Source organism: Mugil cephalus, chromosome 13, assembly GCF_022458985.1.
Source record: "Mugil cephalus isolate CIBA_MC_2020 chromosome 13, CIBA_Mcephalus_1.1, whole genome shotgun sequence".
Classification (NCBI taxonomy): domain Eukaryota; kingdom Metazoa; phylum Chordata; class Actinopteri; order Mugiliformes; family Mugilidae; genus Mugil; species Mugil cephalus.
This window is the reverse complement of record NC_061782.1, coordinates 9842779-9866424: the sequence shown is the minus strand read 5'-3', so window position 1 is coordinate 9866424 and position 23646 is coordinate 9842779. Positions and strand designations below refer to the sequence as shown.

Below are 23646 nucleotides of genomic sequence, written 5' to 3'. Positions count from 1 at the left end.
TGAGCACCGGGCCAACCAGGACTGGAGACTCGCGGTTTGGGGTCAGTGTCTATCCCCCTCCGGGGCAATGTGTTCACACTCTCACACCTGCCTGTCAAAGGAGAGAGCAGCGGGACATCACGAGAGAGAGCAGGACTCTGCTTCAAAGTAAGGAGCCGAAGGAAAGTGTCTCCACAGTTTATAAATAAAGAACAAACCCCATGAAACAGTTTAAATTAATATTACTAGTATTGGCTCAAGTCAATCTCAGCAGTACCCATGAGGCGTGGTTGGTCAATATGCATTGCAAAACTCTTGCGAATTTTGATGGCGTCTGCTGAAGTCTCAAGTGTGGCTAGACTGCCTCACAGTGGAAGCCGAGAGAACTACAAGAGCAGACCATTTGCAGTATCGGGTTAGATTAGATTCAATTTTATTCAGTGCAGATTTAGAGATGTAACAATGAAACGCAGTTAGCACGTAATTAGATGAGCAAAGACGTTATCACTTACAGGTATTTATGGAACTAAAAGTATTAGTCGAATGGTGTTATATCCAGTACATGCACAGTTGCTTAAGTAAATGCAGTATGTGTTTTACACAGTGAATGTGCAGTCCATACCAAGTAACACGATATTTACTTAATATGAACAGCATGTAAATGGGTGACAGTGAGAGTAGCGTCTAAAACTATGTTTCATGTAGTATACAGAGTAAGTGATAATGTGAAAATGTATTGAACAGCAGCTGCCGCTGTGAGTCAAAAAGATAGGAGAAACGGTGATTGAACACAATAAAACGAAATCATAAATTGTAATAAAATGAAATTATAATTATCCAATTCCCTAATCCTGCATTGCAGGGCTGAATGATTACCAGCCTGTAGCCCTGACACTGGTTATAATGAAATGTATGGAAAGACTGATGGAAAGATTGGTTGTGAAGGATTGAGTCGATACACATACCAATGCACCAGCTCATACATATATCAGTTCCTCGCATGTGTTCATGCACACATAAACATATTCACTGAGCAAATTTAGATACTGGAGGCTGGATTTTATTATTATTGTTATTGTTATTAATATTATTATTCATTTGTGCTTCATGTTGAAATAAAACATGATTTCACATTGTTTGACAATCATCTGCCTAACATTTACAATTGTTTTACATTTTTTGCTCTGTAACGTTGGAAGTCTCTCTTCCTTTATTGATACTGTACCTTCAGCTTTCACAACGTGGGCGGTTCGGTTCTGAAGTCACATCACACAAGTATGCATCCTTTTTTTAAAAAAAAGAATTATACTCTGTTCATTTTCTTTCTTTAATTAGTTGGTTACATTACATTTATTTTATTCCAATGTTCTATTCGTAAATGAAAAATGGAGAAATTAAGCGAATTAAAGTTTCCGCCAGTTTCTGAATACCATCTGAAAACTGCCAATATAATGTGACCTTTGCAGATTTTTGAAAGTCTTATTAATTTTAAGTTACAATAATTATTTATAATGGAGTGTGACAAACACGTAGTGTGGCATGGAGGGGTTGTTTTATTGAGAGCAAAGAGCATACATATCAAGTCATTTATGATGAATCCTGGTTTCTTTTTCTGCAAAGAAATTTGCAGATACAGAGATGTACTGCTAATTACTGGTTATTGCTGTTTACCGCTTTTAAAGACAGTGACTCAGTCAGTCAAGGACTTTTATATTGGCTGTATTCACACAGGTTTATGATGATTTTGACTGTACATTCAGCCATCACTCCATTGTGTTCAGAATAGTATTCCAGAAATGCAATGCAATTCAGAAAGATTAATTTACATTTTAATAAAAAAAAAAATGTAAAAGAATGATTTGAGTTTGCAGCGTAGTGTAAATCAGGCAAGGATTTATTATAACACAGTATAATGCAATTTATTACTTAGACATTCAAATTAATGATTAAACCAAAAATGTATATACTTTTGAGGTTCTCTGTCATCCAAGTCATAGTATATCCCAAAATAAAAATGCTACAACAAAGACAAGATGACTTGTTGGGTTTTCTTAAAGATGCATTGCTGCTCAGCTCAGAAGGTTCAGGAGGTGAAATGAACGGCAAGACGTTTTCAAGGTAAAGTCCAGTTATTTATACTTTAGTCTTGTTTTTTGGACAAAAATGCATAGTTGCAGGTTAATGTACAAAATGATATTAATGAAAAGAAATGACATAATAGTGTGCAGTCACCCAGATATTATTCATACATACTACCAGCCATCGCCTAGTGAGGATGGATTAACCTCATCACTGTATCGAACCCTTGCATGCAAAAGACTTATATGGATTTATAATGTATGAGAAGTGTTTTACCGCTGCCTTTGAAAATACACTGGCTGGCCAAAAAAAAAAAAAAAAAAGTCACCACCTGGATCTAACTAAGCATAAAGGTAGGAGCCTCCTATTGGATAATTACTGCTAAATACTGATTATCTTTCAGTTGGAAACAAGTTATTTAACCTCAACTGATGCAATGAGTAGCTTCTCATTTCTTAAACAACCATGTCAAAGGTGCATTCTGTGGTTGTGGAAAAGATGTCAGTCTGTTTGAGAAGTATCAAATCATTGGCATGCATCAAGAAGAGAAAACTTCTAAGGAGACTGAAGCAGAAACTACTGAAACTGGGTTAAGAACTGAACGCATTATTAAAAACCGGAAGGATAGTGGGGAACCATCGTCTTCAAGGAAGAAATGTGGTCGGAAAAGAATCCTGATTGATGTTTGGTGAAATAAAATAGAAGAAAACAGTAGAACTCAGGGCTATGTTTAATAGTGGAAGTAAGAGCATTTTAACATGTACAATGAGAAGGGAAGTCAAGGGGTTGGGACTGAACAGCTGTGTAGCCTTAAGAAAAACACTAATCAGTGAGGCTAACCAGACAAAAAGGCTTCATTTTGCTATGGAGCATAAAGATTGGACAATGCAATGGAAAAACATCATGTGGACTGATGAGTTCAAGTTTACCCTGTTCCCCCATTGAGAATCTTTGGGATGTGCTGGAGAAGGCTAAAGTGTACATTATTTTCAGGCAGTGTATCAAAACTATCAGTTATGTGACTGACAGGTAGAAGGCTAATGATGTACCAACACACCAACTTGGATGTTTCTAAGCCCCATATTTAGCCAGAGCGACATCTGCTGCGACACAAGTTATGTTGAAACACTTCAGTGCATAACAGGCAAGACATATTTTGGAAAATCACGAGTGAAACCACAAAGAAATAGTCTAGTTCCCATAGGATTCACATATTGTGTGGTGAGCATCAGACCCAGTCAGGGAAGCTGATGAATTCAAACTGAATCTCTTGTTCTTTAACACACAGCAAGAAAATAATAAATTATCTCTGTTTGTTATTTCAGCACTTCCCTCAGGATCCTCCACTTACTGGCTTAGTGAAATCCATTGAAAGACGCATCTACTTCAGTACTTCTTAATGGATTCAATCCAACATGGTGCATATAATCCACACAGCCTCACCTAGACCCTTAAGCTCTACAGTGTGAAGCATCTCCCTGATGTCTGGGATTGTGTTTAGACAACTAAAAAGTGAAGTGGAATGGTAGTAAATATGAGCATGAGAGTAAGTAATGTAGTGTGAAAAGAGGCATTTGGCAAAGTAGTTGGCATTTGTGTTGGAGGATGGATAGTCGTCAGCAAGATCGAGCTGAGCTGTGCAGTTACTTGAAAAAGCAGGGGAACAATAATGTAAATAACAGCAGCAAATAGCTGAGGGCAGGAAGCCTGGAGGCGAAGCTTGTTACGTTGCAGTCATCACTGTAGCAGCAGTGAACTCTGACACCCGGTGCTCTGTAGCCCTGGCTGTTGGCCTGGCTGCAGAAAGACTTGTAGGAGCATGACTTCATCACGCCACCTAACAGAGAGGCAGAAACAGAAGTCGGTTACACTGATTTGGTTAGAACTGATAGAAATGTGTTACAAAAAACAAATTGTCTTGGCTGGCGAGGTTTTTATTTGTTCCCATTTATTTTTGTTTTTGCTGAGAACTTGTGTCCCAAAAACAGCCCATGGAAGTTTATGCACAGTAACTGAGTAAATTACTCCCTCAAGGCATCCTGACAGCGGAGGAAAACATGCCAGCTTTATGAATTTAGTCTGAATCATTAGTGAAATCAGTTAAACAGAAATCTCCAAGCTAGCGCTAAACTACAAAATGAGCCATTGGCTTTATAACTCTGTCTCTGTGCCATGAACACATGGTGTCCTAATTAAGGATATTCATCGAGTAGGAGTAGCAAAGCTCTTCATTCCCTTAAAAGCCTCAGCCCCCTATCGACTGAGCTGTGTCTCCAGACAGCAGCCTGTTCTCTGTTAAACACGCAAAAATATAAATAGCTTATTGTATTTTTGGCAGAAACAAAAAGGTGGAAAGAAAACTAGTCAAAAGAAAAGGCTACCACACTGTCAGCGTTGGACTCACTGTCATGGCCCAGCACTATGGCGCAGGCATCAGAGTAGCTAGGACAGGATTTGGAGCCTTGTCGGTTGCAGTCGGCGTTGTTGGAGCCCATGCATGTGTAACACTGCAAAGCCTCGGCTGTAAGGAACACAAAGGAAAAAAATGTGTTACAGCACATGCCAATAAAGTGACCCGTTGATGACTATGAAAGTGTTGTTAGAGTACCCTTAATAGAGGAAAGTAGTAGCCACCCAGGTTGATATGCTAACCTCTTTTTATTGGTGCCAGCGCACACAGAGATGTTTCAAATAAAAACCTTAACTTCACCGGGAAGTGAAGAAACCACTTGGACGATGGTGAAACCTCTTTAAGGAAACCCAGACAACTCCAGCTGCCTTTGTTTTAGCTCTGTTTTAAATATATGCACAAGCTGACTGAGGAAATTTACAAATGTATCTGGTTGCATGTAGTTTAAGGCTATGTAGCATCAAAGATTGAAATACAACTGTTTTCAAATGCCAGAGCTATCCTATTAGCTAACTTATTCTTACTAAAGCTGGCATGCCGAAGTCTGCAATATGGTGTGCTCAAGCCAACCCAGTCTCTTTTCTCATGATCTCAGTTCCTTTATTAGTCAAGCTCATGCAATATCTACAAGGGCCTGCCCCAGAACCTGTACAGCCCGCAGGAAATGAGTACCGGCCGTGAAGCAGGAGCAGATGGGTGATTGAGCGAGTGTCTACAAGGCCCTCAACTCTGGCTATTTTCATCCTTTATTAAAACTGGACGTGTGGGTTTGATGAGCACGCACATGCAAGGGTTGTGTGCCGTCGCACTGAGGCCAAAGTCAAGAGAGGGAGCACTAATTAATCACTTAATTCACGGCAAATCTCCTCGAATCAGCCGAAGAGTTACATCCGGGCCCTAATATTTAACAACGCGTTTTTAAGAAACCTCCGCTAATGCCTCTGGAGCCCACTGCAGCAGATAAAACACTTAAACGTCCCTCCAAAGCTCTCCCGAGGAAGGAGCAGTTGTTTGAGAACTAACTGACCTTTTTGAAATATTGCTTAAACGCTTCCTTTTGAAACCCTCCGTGCCTCTCCTAAATTCTGCACTGGCCCTGCGCAAACAGCCTTTAATGCTGCTTCCTAAGAGGATCAGAGCTGGAGTCACCGCGAGCTTCAAACATTCTTCGAGGCAGCGCGTCTCTCGCGACGGCCTTGAAAATAATCTCCTCCAACCCCAGATGTGTCTGTCATCATTCAGTTTTGATGGCAAGAGGATATAAAAAAATTGCTAGCTCTTCAGACAGGCTTGTTGCCCTGGAGGTATAGACCAGGGAAGAGGTGTTTTCAAACCACCAGCTTAATAAGAATAAGAATCATATGTCAGACAACAATCACAAATTTGATAAAACAACTATAAAAAAAACAAAAGGTACAAAAGAAAATTTTCTTCTTCTGTGTTCTTCTGTGTGTTGACATGGTGTACAAATGCCCCCTGCTGTTTGTAGTTGACCCCAATCTATCCCTAACGCACAGCCGCTCTACACACATGCATTAAGCATTAGCCTCCAGGCCTATTAAGAGATTAGCCGTCAGGATTGCCTGCTAGTTACTACCGAGGATGGTGGACTGACAGCGGGAAGCAAAACTCAAGAGGACAAGCAGAAAAAAATGTAAACAAACGGCACACATGACACAAACGAAGGGTCCTTCTAAAGTCTGATTGCCGTAAAGTAGTTTTAAAACATGAGATTTATAAGACAAAGCACTAAATACTGAACAACATTGAAAATATACCAAAATATATAAGCCTTGTGTCACAATACGGAGCCACTTTGGATAATAGCTACCTACCTCTCAGGTGGAGACAAAAAATAGAGACATAACAAAGGAAACTCAAAGGCAAGGGCGAGTAGTAGCTGAGGAGAGGCTCCAGAAAGGTTCACATGACATGAGAGGTGATCTACTGGGAGGAAAGGATCAAGAGGTGTAGGAAAAAATACGGTTCTTACTGGTGGATGACAGCAGGACCAGGGAAAGCAGGGGCAGCAGACAAAACTGAACGGCCCTCATGGTGCTGGTTGTCCTCGTCCGTCCTGACCGCACACTGAAAAGCAGGTTGTTTGTTCCTAAAACCCCCTGAGCTTAATCCAGGCTATCAGAGGAGCTAATGTAGCGTCCTTACACTGGCTGGAAGATTACTACCAGTCCCTCCACTCAGGACCACAGCTCTGCGGTCACCGTCAATAAGTGGTTGTTTATTAGAAAAGCGGAGGGACGCTTTTCCTCCTGTGTTAGGCCGTTGCTTGGAAAGTGAATTTAATGGACCTGCTCTGGCGTCCCAACAGAAGGGCCATTTTCATTTGTGTATTCATTGAAACCTCCTTCACTATATATTTACGTTTGACTTTAAAATGACAGTAGAGTAATTGCATAGTCTAATAATGACTGAGTCTGACTCATAAATAACGTAAATTTTAACTCATTATGTTGCATCTGGGGTGTAATGCAAGAACATGTTACAATATATTCAACAATTCAATTTAAACAGGCATAAATAAGGTGTTTTATTTGTTATGCAGGAATAACATTATGACCACCTTCCTAATATTGTGCAGGTCTCCCTTGTGCCTCCAAAACAGTTGTGAGTCATCAGAAAATGGATGTGGGCATTTTGAAGGTGTCCTGTGGCATCTGGAAACTGGATGTTGTTAGTCGGGTGCCTGGTCTGGTCTAAATGGGTGGTGCATTTATTGGATACACACAACCAGTTGGTAGTTGCTGGGTAGGATACTACTGTTTTCAGCGAGGCAACCGTTACACATAAGAACCTTTTTATACCTGCTGTTGCTATAGTTGGTGTCACCTCCTCCTTTACCTAGCTGTTACATCAGTGCCAGGTTCACTTGGCTCAGGTTGTTGTCCTGCGATGCATCTTTGTCCGTGCGACATTAATGCATTAACTGCGTATTTACTGTTATTCCACTGGGGACAGCTTTGATATAAACACTGCTGCTACATTAATTGCACATTTTTGTAAAAATGAACTTGCAGTGGAATCAGAGATTGTATATTACAGTTCTAAAAAGTGCAATAAATCATTTGAAGTAGGCTCCCATCTGGCCCAATATTGCTGCATTTATCAAAAACTGTATTCAACACTAAAGCTAGATCCGAGCAGTTTTTTTTCTTTTAGATTTTTTTGTGATAAGATTACATTTTTGTTTTTTTTAATATAACATACAAGACTTGTGGAAATTTGTTTTCATACTGCTGACAACTTCACTGACAGAAAAGCCTTTCATGTCTTGGTTGATGGCTTCTACCGAATTTCCTTAGTTGTTTCTTTCACTGTGACAATTTGTAGACAATTATAATGGACTCTTCAAAAAAAAATCTGCAAAAGTGAAACCTGCGCGAAAAAGCACCATCAATGCATCTTTTACACACTGGGAAGTGCACCCGTCCCTGTGCATCTCATTGCCTCAAATACTAACTGGGAACAGGATATTGTCAAATTCATGTCAACTGAAAACATATGGAGGAGTAAAACCAGACAATCCCAGGATGCTGTATTGCCATCTTTTATTGCACTTTGTAAGCAGATGCTGTACAGTAGCTGTGCAGAGAAGTTATTCCTCAGTGTGACATACGACCATTGCAGGACTAGAACATATCCATCCAAAATTAAATTACTCCGGGTCACAACTGAATACAGTCACGATTAGTTTGCTTTATATCAAAATAAAATCCCCAAAAATAAAATTCCACCATTTTATCGAAAAAAGCTATGACAAGTATGACAAATATCTACACGGTTACATGAGGGGCGGCGGGCTGTGGATGACGGCGTGACTATCAAAAATGAGTCTTTTTCACACTTTACTGCAGTATATACAAACATTAGACATTACAAGATTTATTTTTCTTTCTTTGTCTCTCACATGCAAGTTGCTAGTGTGATAGCGGGTGTTCTCTTAGTAATTCAACATTTCATGAATAAATCTAAGCAACGCTTTTTTTTCTTTTTTTTTCTTTTCTTCCAAAACCTATCTTTCTCTTGTTGTAAGAGGAGACGATAACAGGAGCGGGTAAACAGTCTTCTCCCTCAGTGGCTGTCATGGCAACATCATAATAGATCATTTAACCCACAAACAACGCTTGTACTTTCTCATTATCATACACTCGCTCTCTCACACACACGCAAACGCACTCATAAGTGATATGATAGATTTGCTAAAACTTTAAATCAGACCCCTGATACAGTACGATACACTGACACATCAAAAATGTACAGATTAATTAAGAGGAAGCCATTCCTGTGGATCCTGTATACACAAAGTCAGTAGGAAATAAAAGACCACTTTGGGGTTTAGGCGTCCGTCAGTCCTCGGAAGAGTGATCCGCTTCCTTTTTGGCCGGTCGTAGTGCGGCCGCTAACTTTTCCCCATCTTGGCAATCAGCTCGTCGCAGATCTTCGTCAGCTCCTCGATCTCTTTGTTCTGCCGATGAAAAAAAATTGCAATTCACACACTCGGCTGTGCAGAGATAATTTATTGATGTCACATCTTTTCCGCATGCCACCGCTGACCTTTTGCTCCAACGTGCGCTCCAGGGAGTCCACCTTCATCTGCTCCTTCCTCAGACTGGCCTGGTGGGCAGCTTGCTCCTGCTTGGCCTTGGCCCGCACCTGAGCTATCTCTGCGTTGGCCCTGATAACACAGGAGGGATTCAATAAGAACCAAGTCACCTCTGCATATCCGCTGTAATTCTACAAACTCTTATGAATGGAAAACCTCGCTTCAGCAAAGCCGGCACGGGATTAATCTTTAGAAATTTCCTACAGATGGAGTATATGTAATCTATAGAAACACTTAATTATGTTGGCCTATGTCCAAACACATTTCTGCTGCGCTTTGAGTTACTGTGTAGTCAGTGCATTGTGGTGTCCTCCCTTTAGGGAAAGTAACGCAGTCACAGGAGAATAAACGTGACAGAATGAGAATGTGCTCGGACTCACCTGTCTAATTTCTCCTCCGCGTGAATCTTCAGGGCTTGATATCTCTGTTCCTCCTTGCGGACCCTGGACAGATACTCCTGAGCGCATTTCTTCAATACCTCTTCGTTCTGAGCGGAACGAGAAATATTTTAATTACTTGCCACAAGGGTGTTTGAAACGACTTACAAGCTGGAAATAAATAAATAAAATAAACAGGAAAAAAAAAAACTCATTAGTCTGGAATAATAAACGTGCGCTACCTTGCGGAAACCCTCCAGCACATCTTTCATCTTCTCATAGCGACGGAAAAGGTCGGCCAGGGACTTTTCCACAGAGTTGAGGTCGGCCAAGGCCTGGTCCTTCTCCAGGATGAGCTGCTGGATGGTATGGTGGGAGAGAGATTTCTCCTTCTGGTCATCCTCTGGTTGACACACATAAACACGCAACAGATTGTGAGTCTATCCACCGAAGAGTCTGCCTCAGCGGACATGTGTTTAAAGACGGACACATTAACAGGTACACAAAACGTTTTTTTTGACAATACGTCAAAATGGATTTGTGGATTAGTATGATTTTAATATATATTCCACTACATTATGTGAGTATTTTAAACTTTGAAACCAGTTTAGCATGCAAACAAAAACACTGAACAATGGGGAAAAAAAATCAAAAAGAGACCTGTATATAGACAGAACTGGTAGCTGGTTTGCGTTGTGAGACCTTTCTAACCTTCAGCACATCAGCTCCCTCAAACCTTCCCTGTTCCTTTCCTCTCACAAGCTTAGATGAGCAACCCACCAAACTCTCTAAAGCTATATATATGATAAAATTCACATGTGCGAGAGTATGCGATTTTAAAAATAAGCTGAAATAGTCTCCCAATAGTGCCCGTTAACAATAAAAAAAATAAGAAAATGTCCCAGCCAACAGGATGGAATTCAACGAAACAAATGCCACTGGATGAGATGAAGAAAGTGAGCGCATGCGCTCCCCTCTCTCGACGTACGAATGGAGACGTGTGGGCTGAGACACACAGGTGAAGGACGGTTTCCGCATTACTCACCTGGCATGCCTGTCAGGGTTTATCAAACAGTAAGGGACAAAGATGGGAAGCAGAACAGAAAAGAAGGGACTGTGTTAAGTCAAGCTGGGAGGGCAAGACACGTGAGAGAGCCGAGTGTTAGAAATGAGCAGAGACAGATTGTTCCTTTTTGTGACAGTGCCTTAATGAGGGTTAGAAATTAAATTTAGACCGCAGCAGGAAAAAAAAAAAAAGAAAAAAAAATCAAATCTTCAGAAATGTCCAGAGGTGGCAAAAACGATGTAGGTGAGAGCAGGAATAATGCAAGAAAGTGAGCTTGCAGTGAAAATTAATGAGGCCAGAGAAGCTGGACACGATCTGGCAAAGGTGAGCAGTTCCCCTTCCATTGACAACAGGAATCAGATCAGATTGAGGTTTATTTTTCTTATGCGGCATTAACACTGGGTTACATAGCACAGGAAGAGCACAACAGTATTAAAATTTACGGCGTGAAAATTACATTGGTTGCTTGTTGTGGATAAAAATATCAGTGGCAATGGATAAGGGCTCACAAATACTTTGCAGATTTTTATTTTATTTTATTTTATTTTGCAAATAAACATGTGCAAAAGGTAGAGACAGAGCTAGGGTCCGAAAAATTATATTAAACGTTGAACTCACCGATCATCTGGGCAATTGTCTTCTCATACTCGGCAACAATTCTCCTGTGGATGAGAGGATTGTAACATGTTGCAATTAATTTTAGGTGTACAGTATGTCCCCATACTACTTTTAAGTGTACACGTTTTTAAAGTAATTTTATGAAGTTTATTTATTTGTCTCAGCCAGTGGAAAAAGAGGACTGTTTGTACTTAATAAGATGGCTAATTTAAAACCTAAAAATATCAGTGAAAAAGCTGTGGATCTGGAAACACCGCCAACTCTTTCTAATTTTGGTCTTGGACCGCTTTGTCCGAGTCAAATGGAAAGCTGCTATAATTGGATATTTTGTTCGAATTAAAGTAACAGACAAACAAACAAGATTTATCCTGAATTATAATAAAAACTATATAATCAGAATTATAAACATGGTTTATACAAGATTTAAGTGCCCAAAACATTTTTCTACATCATCCCCCTAAAGTCTTGTGGTCTAAAAGCCCCACGGACGATGACCCAATAGGAAGCTTTGTGTTGGTATGAGCAGGTTGGCACATGTAAGAGGATTGATAAGCTATGGCTAACCCTTGGCTTCTTAGCCCCTCCTTATCCAGTCCGACCAATCAGTCAAATGAATAAGCTCTTGTCTTATCCATGTTAACTGAGCAGCAGCCGGCTCACAGCCACCCCCTGCTGAAAAAGAATAAGGTTTCAGGTCTGAATATGTCCTGTTTGAGTCACATGTAGACGAGTATAGTCAATGACAGTCTTGAGCTGTTGCCAAGTTGTAATTATTTATACTTATTTCATTTATTTGATCACAAACTTAAACGTATCAAATCGGCCCCCTTATCTATTCCTCCATTTCTCAACACTTGTAATGGGGCTAAGACTCACATAGACTCCTTTAACTGGCTCTCCGCTCTGCAGTTAACTGAGGCTTTGTTTGACAGTTTAAGTAAGATTAACCTCTTGACTGGTAAAATGGTCGTAATGGGTGCGAGTCTAAAAGCTCCAGGCATCATGACACGCCGCCAGTTAACAGCAACACTGACAGGTGCTGAATCCCTGGTGTAATGTCGAGGTGGGACACAAGTGATAACAACCCAAGGAGTCTTACCTCATCTCCACCACCTCTTGTCGACTGCCTTCATACTTCCTCTGCCACTCAAGCACTTCTTTCTCCTTTGTCACAATCTAAGGAGGATGATTAAAGCGTTGGTTAAAAAAAAAAACACTTAATTAACATTTGTGTGTAAAAGAATGGAATGAAATATGATGGGAGCACCTCCTCTCGCGCAATTCCCAGTGAGTGGTCCAGCTCTCTGGGCAGGTGGGGACTCTCCCCTTCGATGTAGCTGGTGGCGGCGGTCCTGGCGTAGAGCGAGTTCATCGACACGGCACTTTCTGCCGAGGACGCCACGTCTCTGTGCTGCTTCCAGGAACCAAAGGAGAGGAGGGAAATGAATGGAAGCATGGCCGGTTACACAGCTCCCAGACGGGGCACGCCTTCGGGGCATCACACACACATTCTCTACGGGATTCCTGAACCAAACCGCAAGGCAGCATCAAACTCTTATCAAAGTGTACCACACAGCAAAATCAGTATGTAAATGAGGCAAGCTAGTGATGTTCCCGAAGACTTGGTGGTCAGCCGCCACATGATTGGATGGAACAGTCTTCATTGTCACGGTATTAGCCATGTTATTCGCCGATGCTGGCCCCGGCTGAGTGGTCATGATCACCTGCTCATTGCAGTAGCTTGAATGTGATTGGGTCCAGGCAAGAAAGAGAGGGGAAGGAGGGCAGCAGCTGATCATAAACAGGAGAGGGAGGATAGGGGAGCGGACTGGGCAGCAAGGAAAATAAATGTTAGTGTCATGTCAAAGCATGTTCCGACATAGGGGGCAGGTTTTACCCGATGTGGCCATAATCACACTGCTCACCGTAACATTTACCCAACCTTTCGGCTACGAAGACCACGATGTGAGATGCTCTCGCATAAAACATCATATCAAAATGCAAAAGCAATCCTTGCTCTAGTACCACTTTTGGTCCCCTTAAACTCTGCTCTGAGAGGGATTTAGTCATCCTTGGTAGAGCTGGATTACGGGGGGATTTGGTGAAATGGTGGGGGCTCACAGGGGACAAAGAGACGGAGATCTAATAATATGCGGAAAAGAGGCTGGCTGGAGCTCTAATTCCATTATTCAGCTGGATGTAAAGACCGGTCAAGCTGAGGTAACGGTGGATCTTTTAAAAAATTTCAGGAAAATAAATCGTGACCTGTTACGACTCCCTGAGAGACAGAGAGAAATCCTTATACAAAAAAAAAGTACTAAATCATCCTGGATCACATGTCAGCTAAACTGCAACCATTTTAGTGTCAGTGAGTAGTCACCAAACATTTAAACTAATGCTACCCTTGGCAGTCTTTCTGTGGATGTTACTGTCTTATGCAAGTGCAGAGGTTAGAGCCTAACCCTAACCCTAACCCTAATGTGGTAATGAAACTTTTAAGAATTGGAAAACAATCAAATGTTTTACGAGTAAGGAAATGCCTTCATCATCTTTGTTAAATCTCAGAGGGGGAGAACCCTGAATGTAAGTAAATATAACTTACTATGAGAAAACTCCCTAAGAAGTACATGGTAGGATCGTGAGCAAAAAGTGAAAAACTGAAGACACACAAACTACAAGACAAACACTATGTGAAACACAGAAAAACAAAGAACAACAACTAGTATTAGTTACAAAAACTACAAAAGAGATACTAGATTCTCGCACAAATGGGTGCACCTTTAGTAGTTGCAAGTATAGGGAAACCTTAAAAATGTTATTTGACTCTCTGGATCTTGGACTTCTGGGGTCTACTGGAGCTAAACTATAGCAGTCTGTAAGTATTTGGACAATGGTTGTGGCACTGTGGTCCAGAATTATGAGGGTAAAATGCTGAAGCTCAGCTTTAATTGAACGACATTTACATCCAAATCGGGTAAACAGTGTAGATATTTACCCTGTACAAAGACTAGTATGTATTAAAGGGCCGTGATTCTACATCGTTCAACAGTGAAGATGTGAAAACGTTCAAGCATCTTTAGAGCTAAAAGTCAGTACATTGTCATTTTGAAGGCTGTAACGACTGAAAAATGACCAAATATTTAGACTGCACTATAGGTGGTTTAAGGCGAGGACAGATCTCAGGGGCACCACGTTACTCTTACTTTCAATAAGGGTGAACCGTTGATATTCCACCGACGAGTGCTGGCTTTCTTGAGTCGAGACTGTAAAACGTGTGGGACAACAACATGAGACGTGGGAAGGGAAGAGGACCGGGGGACGGCGCCCTGCCTTGCTACAACTCTCAGAAAAATTCCCAACCTAAACTTCCGCCTCGGTGAACGCTGACACCTACCTGATGGAAGCGTTTGTTAGTGCTGTTAGTCTGGGGAAAAGGACCAAATCACAAAACAAGAATGTGACTGGGATTTGGGAGGGGTGGGGGCAACGGTAGCAAAAACATCAACAAATACATTTAAGGAGCCTTACGTACTCCTCAGCTGCTGGTATGACGTCTTGTGCGAGACATTCCCAGTCACATTCATGCTGATGTAAGCCTCACATGGACAGGCAACATGCACGTTGCCCAACATGCACAACAAAAGACACTCTGGTCCAGAGGACTCAACCCGGAGGAGTTTGCTGCTAGTCGGGGTGGGAGCTGGACGCAATAAGCCATGTTAGAGATTTCGTATGTGGGGACGCAGGAGGTGGCGGGACCATGGATGTACAGCCACCATGTTGACAAGGTCATGGGTTTCACAGTCACACACGAAATGGTGTGTGTGAGGGGAAGGGTCGGCAGGCTGAGGCACACTCATGCACCACACTATGGTCACGCACACCTGCTTTTCCTAATTCACTCACTCAGGATGCATCTTTTCTCCCACGCACCCCTCCACACACACACGCACACACACACACACACACACACACACTGGCGTACAGCAGGTGCAGGCTGACTCAGCGCAGTACCTGGGGGGTTACAGTGGAGAGGGAGGGGCACTGAGAGATGTTTTTGGCTACCTGCAGAGCCTCTATCCTCAGGGCAGCAAGAACCAGCTCCTCCTTGGCCGCACACATGGGGGCCGAATTTCAGGGGTAAAGGGAGGAGGGTTGCCGCCCAAGGATGAGAGAGCAAAGGGAAAACATATAGAGACTTGAGAAGAGCGCACACACTCCCCTGCCGTCCACAGTTTACGCACCAGTAATCTATTGCACGCAGCAAGCTATAAACAGCAACTTAGGAAAGAGGAGGAACAAATGGGATAATGAAATGGCAGGATGTAATAAGGTGACACAATGGGAATAATGTTCGTACAGAAATACACACACAGTCACATATCAAGGCCACAAATGGACTACCAGAACCTGTGAGGTTTGTCGAGAAGGGTCACGCGTGGTCTGTCAACACACCTGTAGTTTTTGGGCGAATGCGGTGGGGTTGGTCTCAGCCAGGTCAGGCTCCAGGTACTGCAGGGGGTCATCACACTCAGACAGCCTGTCTAACAGGGGCATGGCCGTGGCTGGAGCAGGGGCCTCCACAGGGCCCTGGCTAGGGGGCTACAAGGGCACCGGGAGGAGTAGGCAGAGGGCGGGGAGGAAGGCAGGGGGGGGACAGCATGGCAAAGCAAGCGCTGAGTGTTTGAGTGGCAGCACTGGGAGCCGATTCACTGAACTCAAGCTGGGAACCTAATGTGGCGGACCGGCTATTTCTTATCAGTGACAAGGCTATAATGAGATCCGCTCAGACTGATGTCGGAGGACTGAGTCACAGCCTGTGATAAACCACCTGCAGTGTGGTACTCTGTCTCCCCCTTGTGACATAACATGGTGTAAATGTAACAAAATCAAAAATGACTGGTTTTTCTTACATGATGGTGACTACACACATACTTTTTATTTATTTATTCTCCCCCCCACACAACGTACACGATAACTACCCGCTGAGTTTAAATGTTCATGAAGACTCACCTGCTCTTCCCTCTCTGTGCTCTGTGTTCGGCTGAGCGCCTCGCTCTCCCTCTTCCTGCCCTTGTCCCCCCCAGCAGAGCCCTCGGGACCAGGCCGGGAACTCAGCACCGGCGTCTTCATGCCGGCTGTTATCTGGGCCTCCATCTCCTCAAAACTCCTGCAAAGAATGGGAGAAAGCGCAGGAGTGGGAGGGGGGCAATGGGACATAACGTACCGTATGTGATGGATGAGAGCGTTAATAAAAACACTGCTGAAGCAGCTGTATTTACATTTAGCACAAGGAGTAAAAAAAAAAAAGTTGCAAGGAAGTTGCATAACTAAATCCATTCATGCAATTATTCATGTAATGTTGCACATACAGAAAAATATATAAGAAGCATAAGAGTGGAGCATGTAAAGTATGTTTTACCCTGTGCAGGGGGAGCTGGGTTCAGATCCATGTGTATTTTTGGTTAAGTTGTCGGATACCGAGTCCAACTTTAAGTACAAAGAAGGCTTCTTCACAGACAGTGGCTGCAAAACACGCAAGATAAAATAAGATGAAAACCTTTTCACTGCGTTTACGTACAAAATATCATATCATGCGTACCGTAAAATAACAAAGTCAGACAAATTCACTGAACAGCATCAAACACTCACCGGCGAAGCAGAGCCAATCTTCTCCATGTACTCAATTTCATAGTCTTGCACTGGGACAGAAAGAGATAAACAAAGCATTTAAATACAAAAGATAAAAATGGAGAGACACGAGTGTAGTGTGTCCGATCTGATGGGATCAGAGGCTGAGGCAGGGCTGTCTGATCTCTGTTTCATCTCTGACCCACATGAGGTAGAGCCAGACAGCCTCTGGGAAGAGGTGGCTCCTCTGGAGGTCAGAGGGTAGTAGAGAACTGGGCCACAGAAACTGAATCAATGACACAGTTATGTGAATAAAGTTGCTGATTGCCCTGAATAAGTTAATACAAACATAAGCTTCATATTTCCCTCAAGCTCTGCCTGTCTGTGGTGTGCTTTGGTGTATCTGAGCAGTTTTTGGGGCACAGGTGGCTCCTCACCTGGAGTCTCCTGAGGAAGACTGTTCTCGTTAACAAAAGAAGTAAGGTCACATGGCTGAGGGAAGTCTTGCTGGTCTGAGTTCAAATCTGAGTCCATGTCGTGGAGGGCTGCCCACTTATGATTGGTGGAGGAGGCCAGCTTCTCCTCGTCTGTGGCGTGGTCTTCCTGTGAGTGAAGCTCATCCGCAGGATCCTGCAGCACAACGCAGAGAGACATGAGACAAAAAATCAGATGGAGCGACGGAGAATCGCACAAAAGCGAGAGAAATGTAGAAATGTGGAGCACACGCACCTGGGATGTGTCAGACAGCGGAGATTTCTTTGGTGACCTCTTCACTCTGAAAGTGTTACTGAGAAACAAATGAAAACTCGTCAATATCCAGAGTCGCCGAAACCATTCAGCTCTTCGTTAGATCTCACATTTCCCATTTAACTGCTAGTGTTGTCTATTTGCTGACTGGGTGCATCTGCTTTTTGCATGAAATGGCAACACAATTTGCATAGAGGCACATGTGCAACAGCACTACTTAGTGTAGGTGACGGAAATGAACAGAACAGTGAAATGTTTGTGACGGGGTTGAATTTATAGTTAGTAATGGCACATTGAAGAATAATGACGAATTAATATTGAGTACTTTTCTTTTCATTCATATATCAACAAGTAGTACGGACCTGAGGCAGGAATGTATTTGATAATATAGTCGAGTGGTTGAGATATTGATGCAGATTAAACTGTTAGTGGTAGGTTTCACTTTTATTTATTTCAGCTTTCCACACCTCCTTCTAAAAAGACACATAATGTAGGTGATTTTAAAATGACTGTATCGAACTGTAAGAAAAGTGCAGCACCTTCTGAATAAATCATCCCATTTAAGCCAGTGAATTTAATGTAAAACAGAGCCGTGAGCTAATGCTTCATTCAGTGGGGAGCATTTCTCCATACAGATAAAAGTAAATGGTGACTAGATTAAATGGTAAATAATATAAACTGGCATTAAGCAACTTTGATTTATTTTACTTTATAAGAACACAGTAATTGTTAGGCCATACACCAATCAGCCACATCATTAAAACCACCTTCCTAATGCTGTGTAGGTCTCCTTTGTGTCTCCAAAACATCTGAGACTCATCAGAGAATGAATGTGGTTAGTTTGTGCTGCTTTTCATGTTTTTCAGTGCTGGAGATGCCTGCTGCCATCAAGGAGTGTCATTGCTCTGGGGTGGGGGTGTCAGGTCTGGTCTAGGTGGGTGGTACATGTCTAAGTAACATCCACATGAACGCCAGGTTCAAATTTTTCCCAGCGGAACACTGAATTGCCACAAGATGATCAGTGTTATTTACCTCTCCTGTCAGTGGTTTTAATGTTGTGGCTGATCAGTGTATAATGCAGAGGCAGTGGCAATGGCCAAAAATAAACGCAAGAGGGAGCAGTCACACCTCCTGTTACACAAAAATCAATGAACACAGTGGAAGAAAGGTATTTTGTCAGCTTCAGTTAAAAGGGATACATTTACTATCTAATATAATATGTTACCATATTTTTGTTTTGGTCTTCTAAACTACCTACATTTTTCTTCTTTTTAAAGAGCTTTTAAAATATATTTGGTATTCTCCAGTTTAAAAGGGCAGGATTAAAAGAAAAAGTTTTAATGGATTTGTTGGATGTGTGTACAAGGGTTTGCAATGTTTCTGTTAATAGGAGGAGGGACAACATGCTGCTTTAAAAGGAGAGGCTCGTGGAATTAAGGGTCAGAAAGGGTGGATTGTTGTCCCTGTACTTACAACAGACAACATAGAGAAGACACACCCCTGGACTTCCTGTGACATATGAGAATACACAGACACAGGTGACAGAGAGACAGACAGAGGACACTGGCACAGTAGACTCATGAACCACATACAAACACAGACTAAAGCTAAATATTCCTGCATATGTTCTGAAAGGGAGTGTGGGCGCTTCACTATCCTCTGGTGCAACTATGTGAACTTACGATTTGATAGGCGTTTTCTTCTTCTTGGCCGGTTTGTTCTGGTTTTGGTCCTCCAGTTCCCCGACGTTGTCATTGTCATTTTCATTATCGTTGTCATTGGATGACAGCTCATAGGACGCTGATGCCTTCGGCGGGGAGTTACTTATATTGCTGGAGGATTTGAAAGGGTCTATGGAGTCATCAAAGTTATTGGGGTCAAAGGTATAAGACGGCCGGGGTAGTTTTGGAGAATTGGCGATACCTTTCTTTGAACTAAATGGATTGAAGTTTGGGTCGTCCCATTTGTCAGGCTCAAAGTTGTAAGCTGCTTTAGGAACAGGGATCTCATCCTCATTGCCATTGTGTTGTGCCTGAGGGGTGTTGTCTAGCGGCTCCGTTGTTGGCGGAGGTGCCTTTTTCAGCCCCAGCTTTGGTTTCCTCAGAGGCATCTTGGCACCGGGCTTCTTTCCCACCTTTTTGAGCGGAGGAGAGGCCTGATGTGACGCCTCAGAGCCCTCCTCGGAGTAGTCAAACTCCAGTCTTACTGGCTGGCGCTTGGGAATAATGGGCTGCTCCTCAGGGTTGGTGACTGGCTCTTTGGGGGGAACGGGGGAATGGGGGAGACGTTGTTCCACAGCAGGAACAGGGGGACTCTCTGGAGGGGTGGGAATAGGGCCACACACAGGAGCTTTACGACCCAGATCAGGGGAATTGGCAATTTTACTTCCTCCAGTTTTGAAAGGGTCGATGTTCTCAAAGTTCTCTGGATCCCATTGATAGGATGCACTGGGCGGGATTGGGGAGTCTTCTTCGTTTGTCAGACTACCAGGGAGAGGGACCTCCTCCTGGCACAAGGGTAAGGCTGGCACAACACTGCGCTCCTCTTGACTGATATGACTGGTCTCCTCGGGCAGAGGAGGAGGAGTCTGCACGCGGCTTTTCCTGGTTTTTCGGAGAGTTCCTCCAGGGCTTGGCGTCGCAGAGCCTCCTTCTGTTTCCTCCTGAGCTGGGAGAGGGCTGGCAGTCAGAGGCTTTGCCCGCTTCTTGATTTCTGGGGTGCTGCTGGATGAGGCTGGGCTTGCACTCTCCGGATTGGAGTTCTGTCTGAGGAGAGGCTTCTTCTTTAAAGATCCAGGGCGAACTTTCTTGGGCCTGCGGAGCGTCCCCGGGGCACTCTCAGTGCCTACGCTGAAGGATTCAGAATGTGGACGGTAACCCCCAGACAGCGATCCATCCAGCAGACTAGAACTATCAAGGTCTGCCCCTTGGAGGCTGAGAGAACGGGTCAGAGTGTGACTTGTGGCCTCTGTGGCAAAAACTTCAATGTTATATGCACCACTGGCAGCAATGGGCTTGTCCTCATCGAAAGCACTGGACGAAGAAAGACCGGGCGGATCACCTGTGGTCAACCCAGCGGCAGGAACACCATCCAAGGTGTCTGCGACGAAACGGATACGAGGAGTTACGACAAATATTTCATTTGCCCAACATCCAATCAACATTTAAAAAAATAAAATAAAAATAAAGATCATCATATATTACGACTGATCTGTGGGTGTGCTGCAGGTGTTATCAAGATAGCCACATGGAGATCCGGATAGCAGCTGATGTTTGACACATCCCGAAATGAATGTGGTGTTAATAATTCACAAATCTCTCAGCTGGAGTCATGAAAGACCCAGATGAAGAAGGAGGTCCTCCATCCTTCATCCCAACTGCCATCAGGCTGTACAACACCAGCCTGAGTTAACAATAACTCACAACCGAGACTGTCTTTGTGACCAGATTTGTCCTTTTTACATATTCTTCTGCACAGTAATCTGCTTTTTTGCACTGCCTATCTTGCACTAATTACCACAATATCCACGTTCACTGATACTTTTATTCCATATTTTATTTTATTCCAATTTTTTTAAGCATTTTTTGAAATTCCCTTCCCACACTGTATAAAACTGACACACTGCTGTATATTCTTGTATATTTTGTACATTATTTCAAATTTGATACCGTCTTTCACTATTTTTTGTATATATTTTGTACCTAATTCTGCGCTACTTTGACAAGGTAATTTCAATAAATATTGTGAGAGAAAGACTGAATGGACTCCTAGAGGTGAAATACGGCCTTAATCCACTAGATGGTGTAATAACACTTTAAATACAAATACCACAGTGTAACAGAGCCTGTACCTGTATAATGAGAGTTAACCACACACCATGGAATAATCCTCCTGCTCTACCTTTGTCATGAAGTTGTTCTCTCTGGGGTTCAGCGGGAGAAACAGCCTTTACTGGAGTTGTAGATTCAGGGGTTTCAAAAGCTCCATCAGAGTCTGAGCTCCTACAACAAAAGACAAGAGGAAATATTAATCGAAGGCTGCTATCAATCAGATTCATATCACGCGAGCTGCAAAAAAATATTTTCCAAGTAAGCTAATGAAATCATTCTTTAGGGAAATCTAAATCATAAATCCATTTACTGATTTAAAGAGCAGCATTTTGCAAACAACAGGCAGATTATCACCTAAGAAACGCAGCAATTTCCTGTTCCTTGAAATGTGTATTGGCTAAAACAAATAAGCCCCAGGCCACTATGTGTTTCTGCCTTCATTTGTAGTGGACTTTAATGGCTTCAAATGAAAACGCTGAATCTGCAGAGAGGTGACAGATAACGACACGCCTGAGACACAGTATAACCCCATCACAACAGACACACACACCACACCGCCATGAGACCTAAAGATGTGACAGTCATAAAACAGACATGGCGGGGGGGGGGATGCTACCATGACAATAGGCTGCAAAGAAAATCAATACATTATCATTCTGAACGTATAGACCTCTTTCATTATCTTACACATTTAACACAAAGCTTGCAGACATCCCGGATACCCGGCTCCACGCTCTGTCGATCAGTGCATTTAATCTGACTGTATCTGTCTCCAGCCTCCCGTCCTGTCTCACCTCTGTCTGACCGGTCCCCTGATCATGCTGTCATGACGGGAGCTCCAGGAGAGACGCCGGAGGAGCCCCAGAGCTGGGTCTGAGTCCGGGCTGTCGGCATCTCCTGCCCCACCCAGCAGCGTGTCCCAGCCCCAGCGAGCCCACTGCAGTGGAGACAGAGCCTGCCACGCACTCACTGCCATGGCTGCCGGTGTGGGCTGCACCTCTCCTCACCACAATGCTGCTGCCTGACTCTCAGGTACGCGGCCACAGCTTCTTCCTAATACGATGAACTCAAACCTCTGGATCCAACCTTTCCTTTTTCTTTCTTCTCTCCCTTTTCTCGATGATCAAATACCCAGATCTCTTTGTTTCTGCAGCCGTTTTGCGTTGCTCCTCTTTGTCATCCGCGACGTCCGTCTCCACTCCTCCCCAGTAGGAAACGGTGTCTCTAAATCTAAATGAGACCGCCTGCTGTAGCCCACCTCCTGCGATACTCTATTACTGTCTCTCTCTCTCTCTGCACGTACCTCTCTTTCTGCTACTCGTGAATTCACAAAGAAAGGGTCTACACCGCCCAGCAGCCAAACCACTTCTAAAGAAGCTGCTTGTCATTATTTGAAACACCAGTGTATCTCTCAAGTTCACGATACCCGTTTACCTTTATGCCATTCTCTGCCAGAATTATGACAAAATTGAACACTGCTTCTCTCAGGGCAGTATCTTGATCCAGCTAATCTGCCAGGTCACATCACAGCAGAGTTCAAGAAACAAGATTTTTGTCAAGCAAAAAAACCTTAACCCATTGGCAGATTTGATTAAATATAAGAATATTTTGCTTCTTTCTAGTAATGCTGTTTTAGCCGTGTAATATTGACATAATATTTCACTTGCACCACAACGTGCTCCACTGACAAATCCAAACAATTCCTCATCCTGTACTTGACGGCATGTTAAAGTCCCAACAGGGTATAAAATGATAAATGGTAACAGCTCAACTCAATACTTATTAAAAGGGCTACAGTGATTGCGATGCCAGATGAGACGGCACATGGTCGAGACGGGAGCCAGAGCCCTAATCTCTGTGTGGGCCCGGTGTGTCCCAGCAGGATAAGACTGGTCTGCCTAGAAATCCATCTGCATCAATCACTGGGAACCAGGATCATGTTGTCAGACGGTCAGACAGGCAGCGGCACAGACAGCTCCGAGGGAAGGGACCCGCTCAAGTTTGACACGTGGAAAGAAAAGTGTTCTCCCCGAATTCAGCAGGATACTTAGCTGCCTATAAACACTAAATATGGTGAAATATGGCAGTCAACAGCTGTGGAGTCAAGTCAAAAAAGGAAGAAATAAGGTAATTAGGGATTCATTTCACTGCTCCGTTTATGTCCTTGCAGAGAACATTTTTCATGCCAGTGCAAACACTGTGTCTCTATGGCAACTGGAGGTTGATCCAGCCATATGTTCCAGTATGATGGAGGAAGAGAGGGGGGGTAACAAGGTGGCGGGATACAC

General features: G+C 43.2%; 2 protein-coding genes across 15 annotated transcripts in view; both read right to left on the bottom strand.

Moving 5' to 3' along the window:
• Nucleotides 1–2596: 2596 nt before the first annotated feature.
• On the bottom strand, nt 2597–6597 carry ly6pge (lymphocyte antigen 6 family member pge). Its single transcript, XM_047603431.1, has 3 exons — nt 6462–6597; nt 4463–4579; nt 2597–3895 (listed from the first exon to the last, which is right to left on the bottom strand). Exons 1-3 carry the CDS (start codon nt 6520–6522, stop codon nt 3702–3704), a joined length of 372 nt encoding a protein of 123 aa, XP_047459387.1. The 5' UTR covers nt 6523–6597; the 3' UTR covers nt 2597–3701.
• Nucleotides 6598–8017: 1420 nt separating this feature from the next.
• The window catches only part of tacc2 (transforming, acidic coiled-coil containing protein 2), a 46209-nt gene continuing 30580 nt past the window's right edge, over nt 8018–23646 (bottom strand). For 6 of the 14 annotated variants that reach the window (XM_047602254.1, XM_047602266.1, XM_047602257.1 and 3 more), the window contains 18 exons: nt 21429–21529; nt 19211–20627; nt 19002–19037; nt 17511–17568; nt 17219–17411; nt 16803–16852; nt 16573–16676; nt 16164–16320; nt 15606–15752; nt 15165–15257; nt 12418–12561; nt 12250–12326; nt 11151–11194; nt 10512–10520; nt 9709–9869; nt 9470–9576; nt 9041–9161; nt 8018–8951 (listed from right to left, as the gene is read on the bottom strand). In XM_047602254.1, coding sequence (XP_047458210.1) covers nt 8886–8951; nt 9041–9161; nt 9470–9576; nt 9709–9869; nt 10512–10520; nt 11151–11194; nt 12250–12326; nt 12418–12561; nt 15165–15257; nt 15606–15752; nt 16164–16320; nt 16573–16676; nt 16803–16852; nt 17219–17411; nt 17511–17568; nt 19002–19037; nt 19211–20627; nt 21429–21529 — 3085 coding nt within the window. In that variant the 3' untranslated portion in view covers nt 8018–8885. Of the gene's footprint in view, nt 8952–9040; nt 9162–9469; nt 9577–9708; nt 9870–10511; nt 10521–11150; nt 11195–12249; nt 12327–12417; nt 12562–14353; nt 14414–15164; nt 15258–15605; nt 15753–16163; nt 16321–16572; nt 16677–16802; nt 16853–17218; nt 17412–17510; nt 17569–19001; nt 19038–19210; nt 20628–21428; nt 21530–23646 lie in introns of all 14 variants that reach the window. The other 8 variants (XM_047602259.1, XM_047602255.1, XM_047602263.1 and 5 more) reach the window with 8 other exon arrangements.

Coding starts and splice junctions, on each gene's coding strand:
- ly6pge (XM_047603431.1), bottom strand. CDS start 6,522: ATGAGGGCCGTTCAGTTTTGTCTGCTGCCCCTGCTTTCCCTGGTCCTG. Junction 4,580..6,461: donor GGTCCTGCTGTCATCCACCA/GTAAGAACCGTA, acceptor TGTTCCTTACAG/CCGAGGCTTTGCAGTGTTAC. Junction 3,896..4,462: donor CATAGTGCTGGGCCATGACA/GTGAGTCCAACG, acceptor CCTCTCTGTTAG/GTGGCGTGATGAAGTCATGC.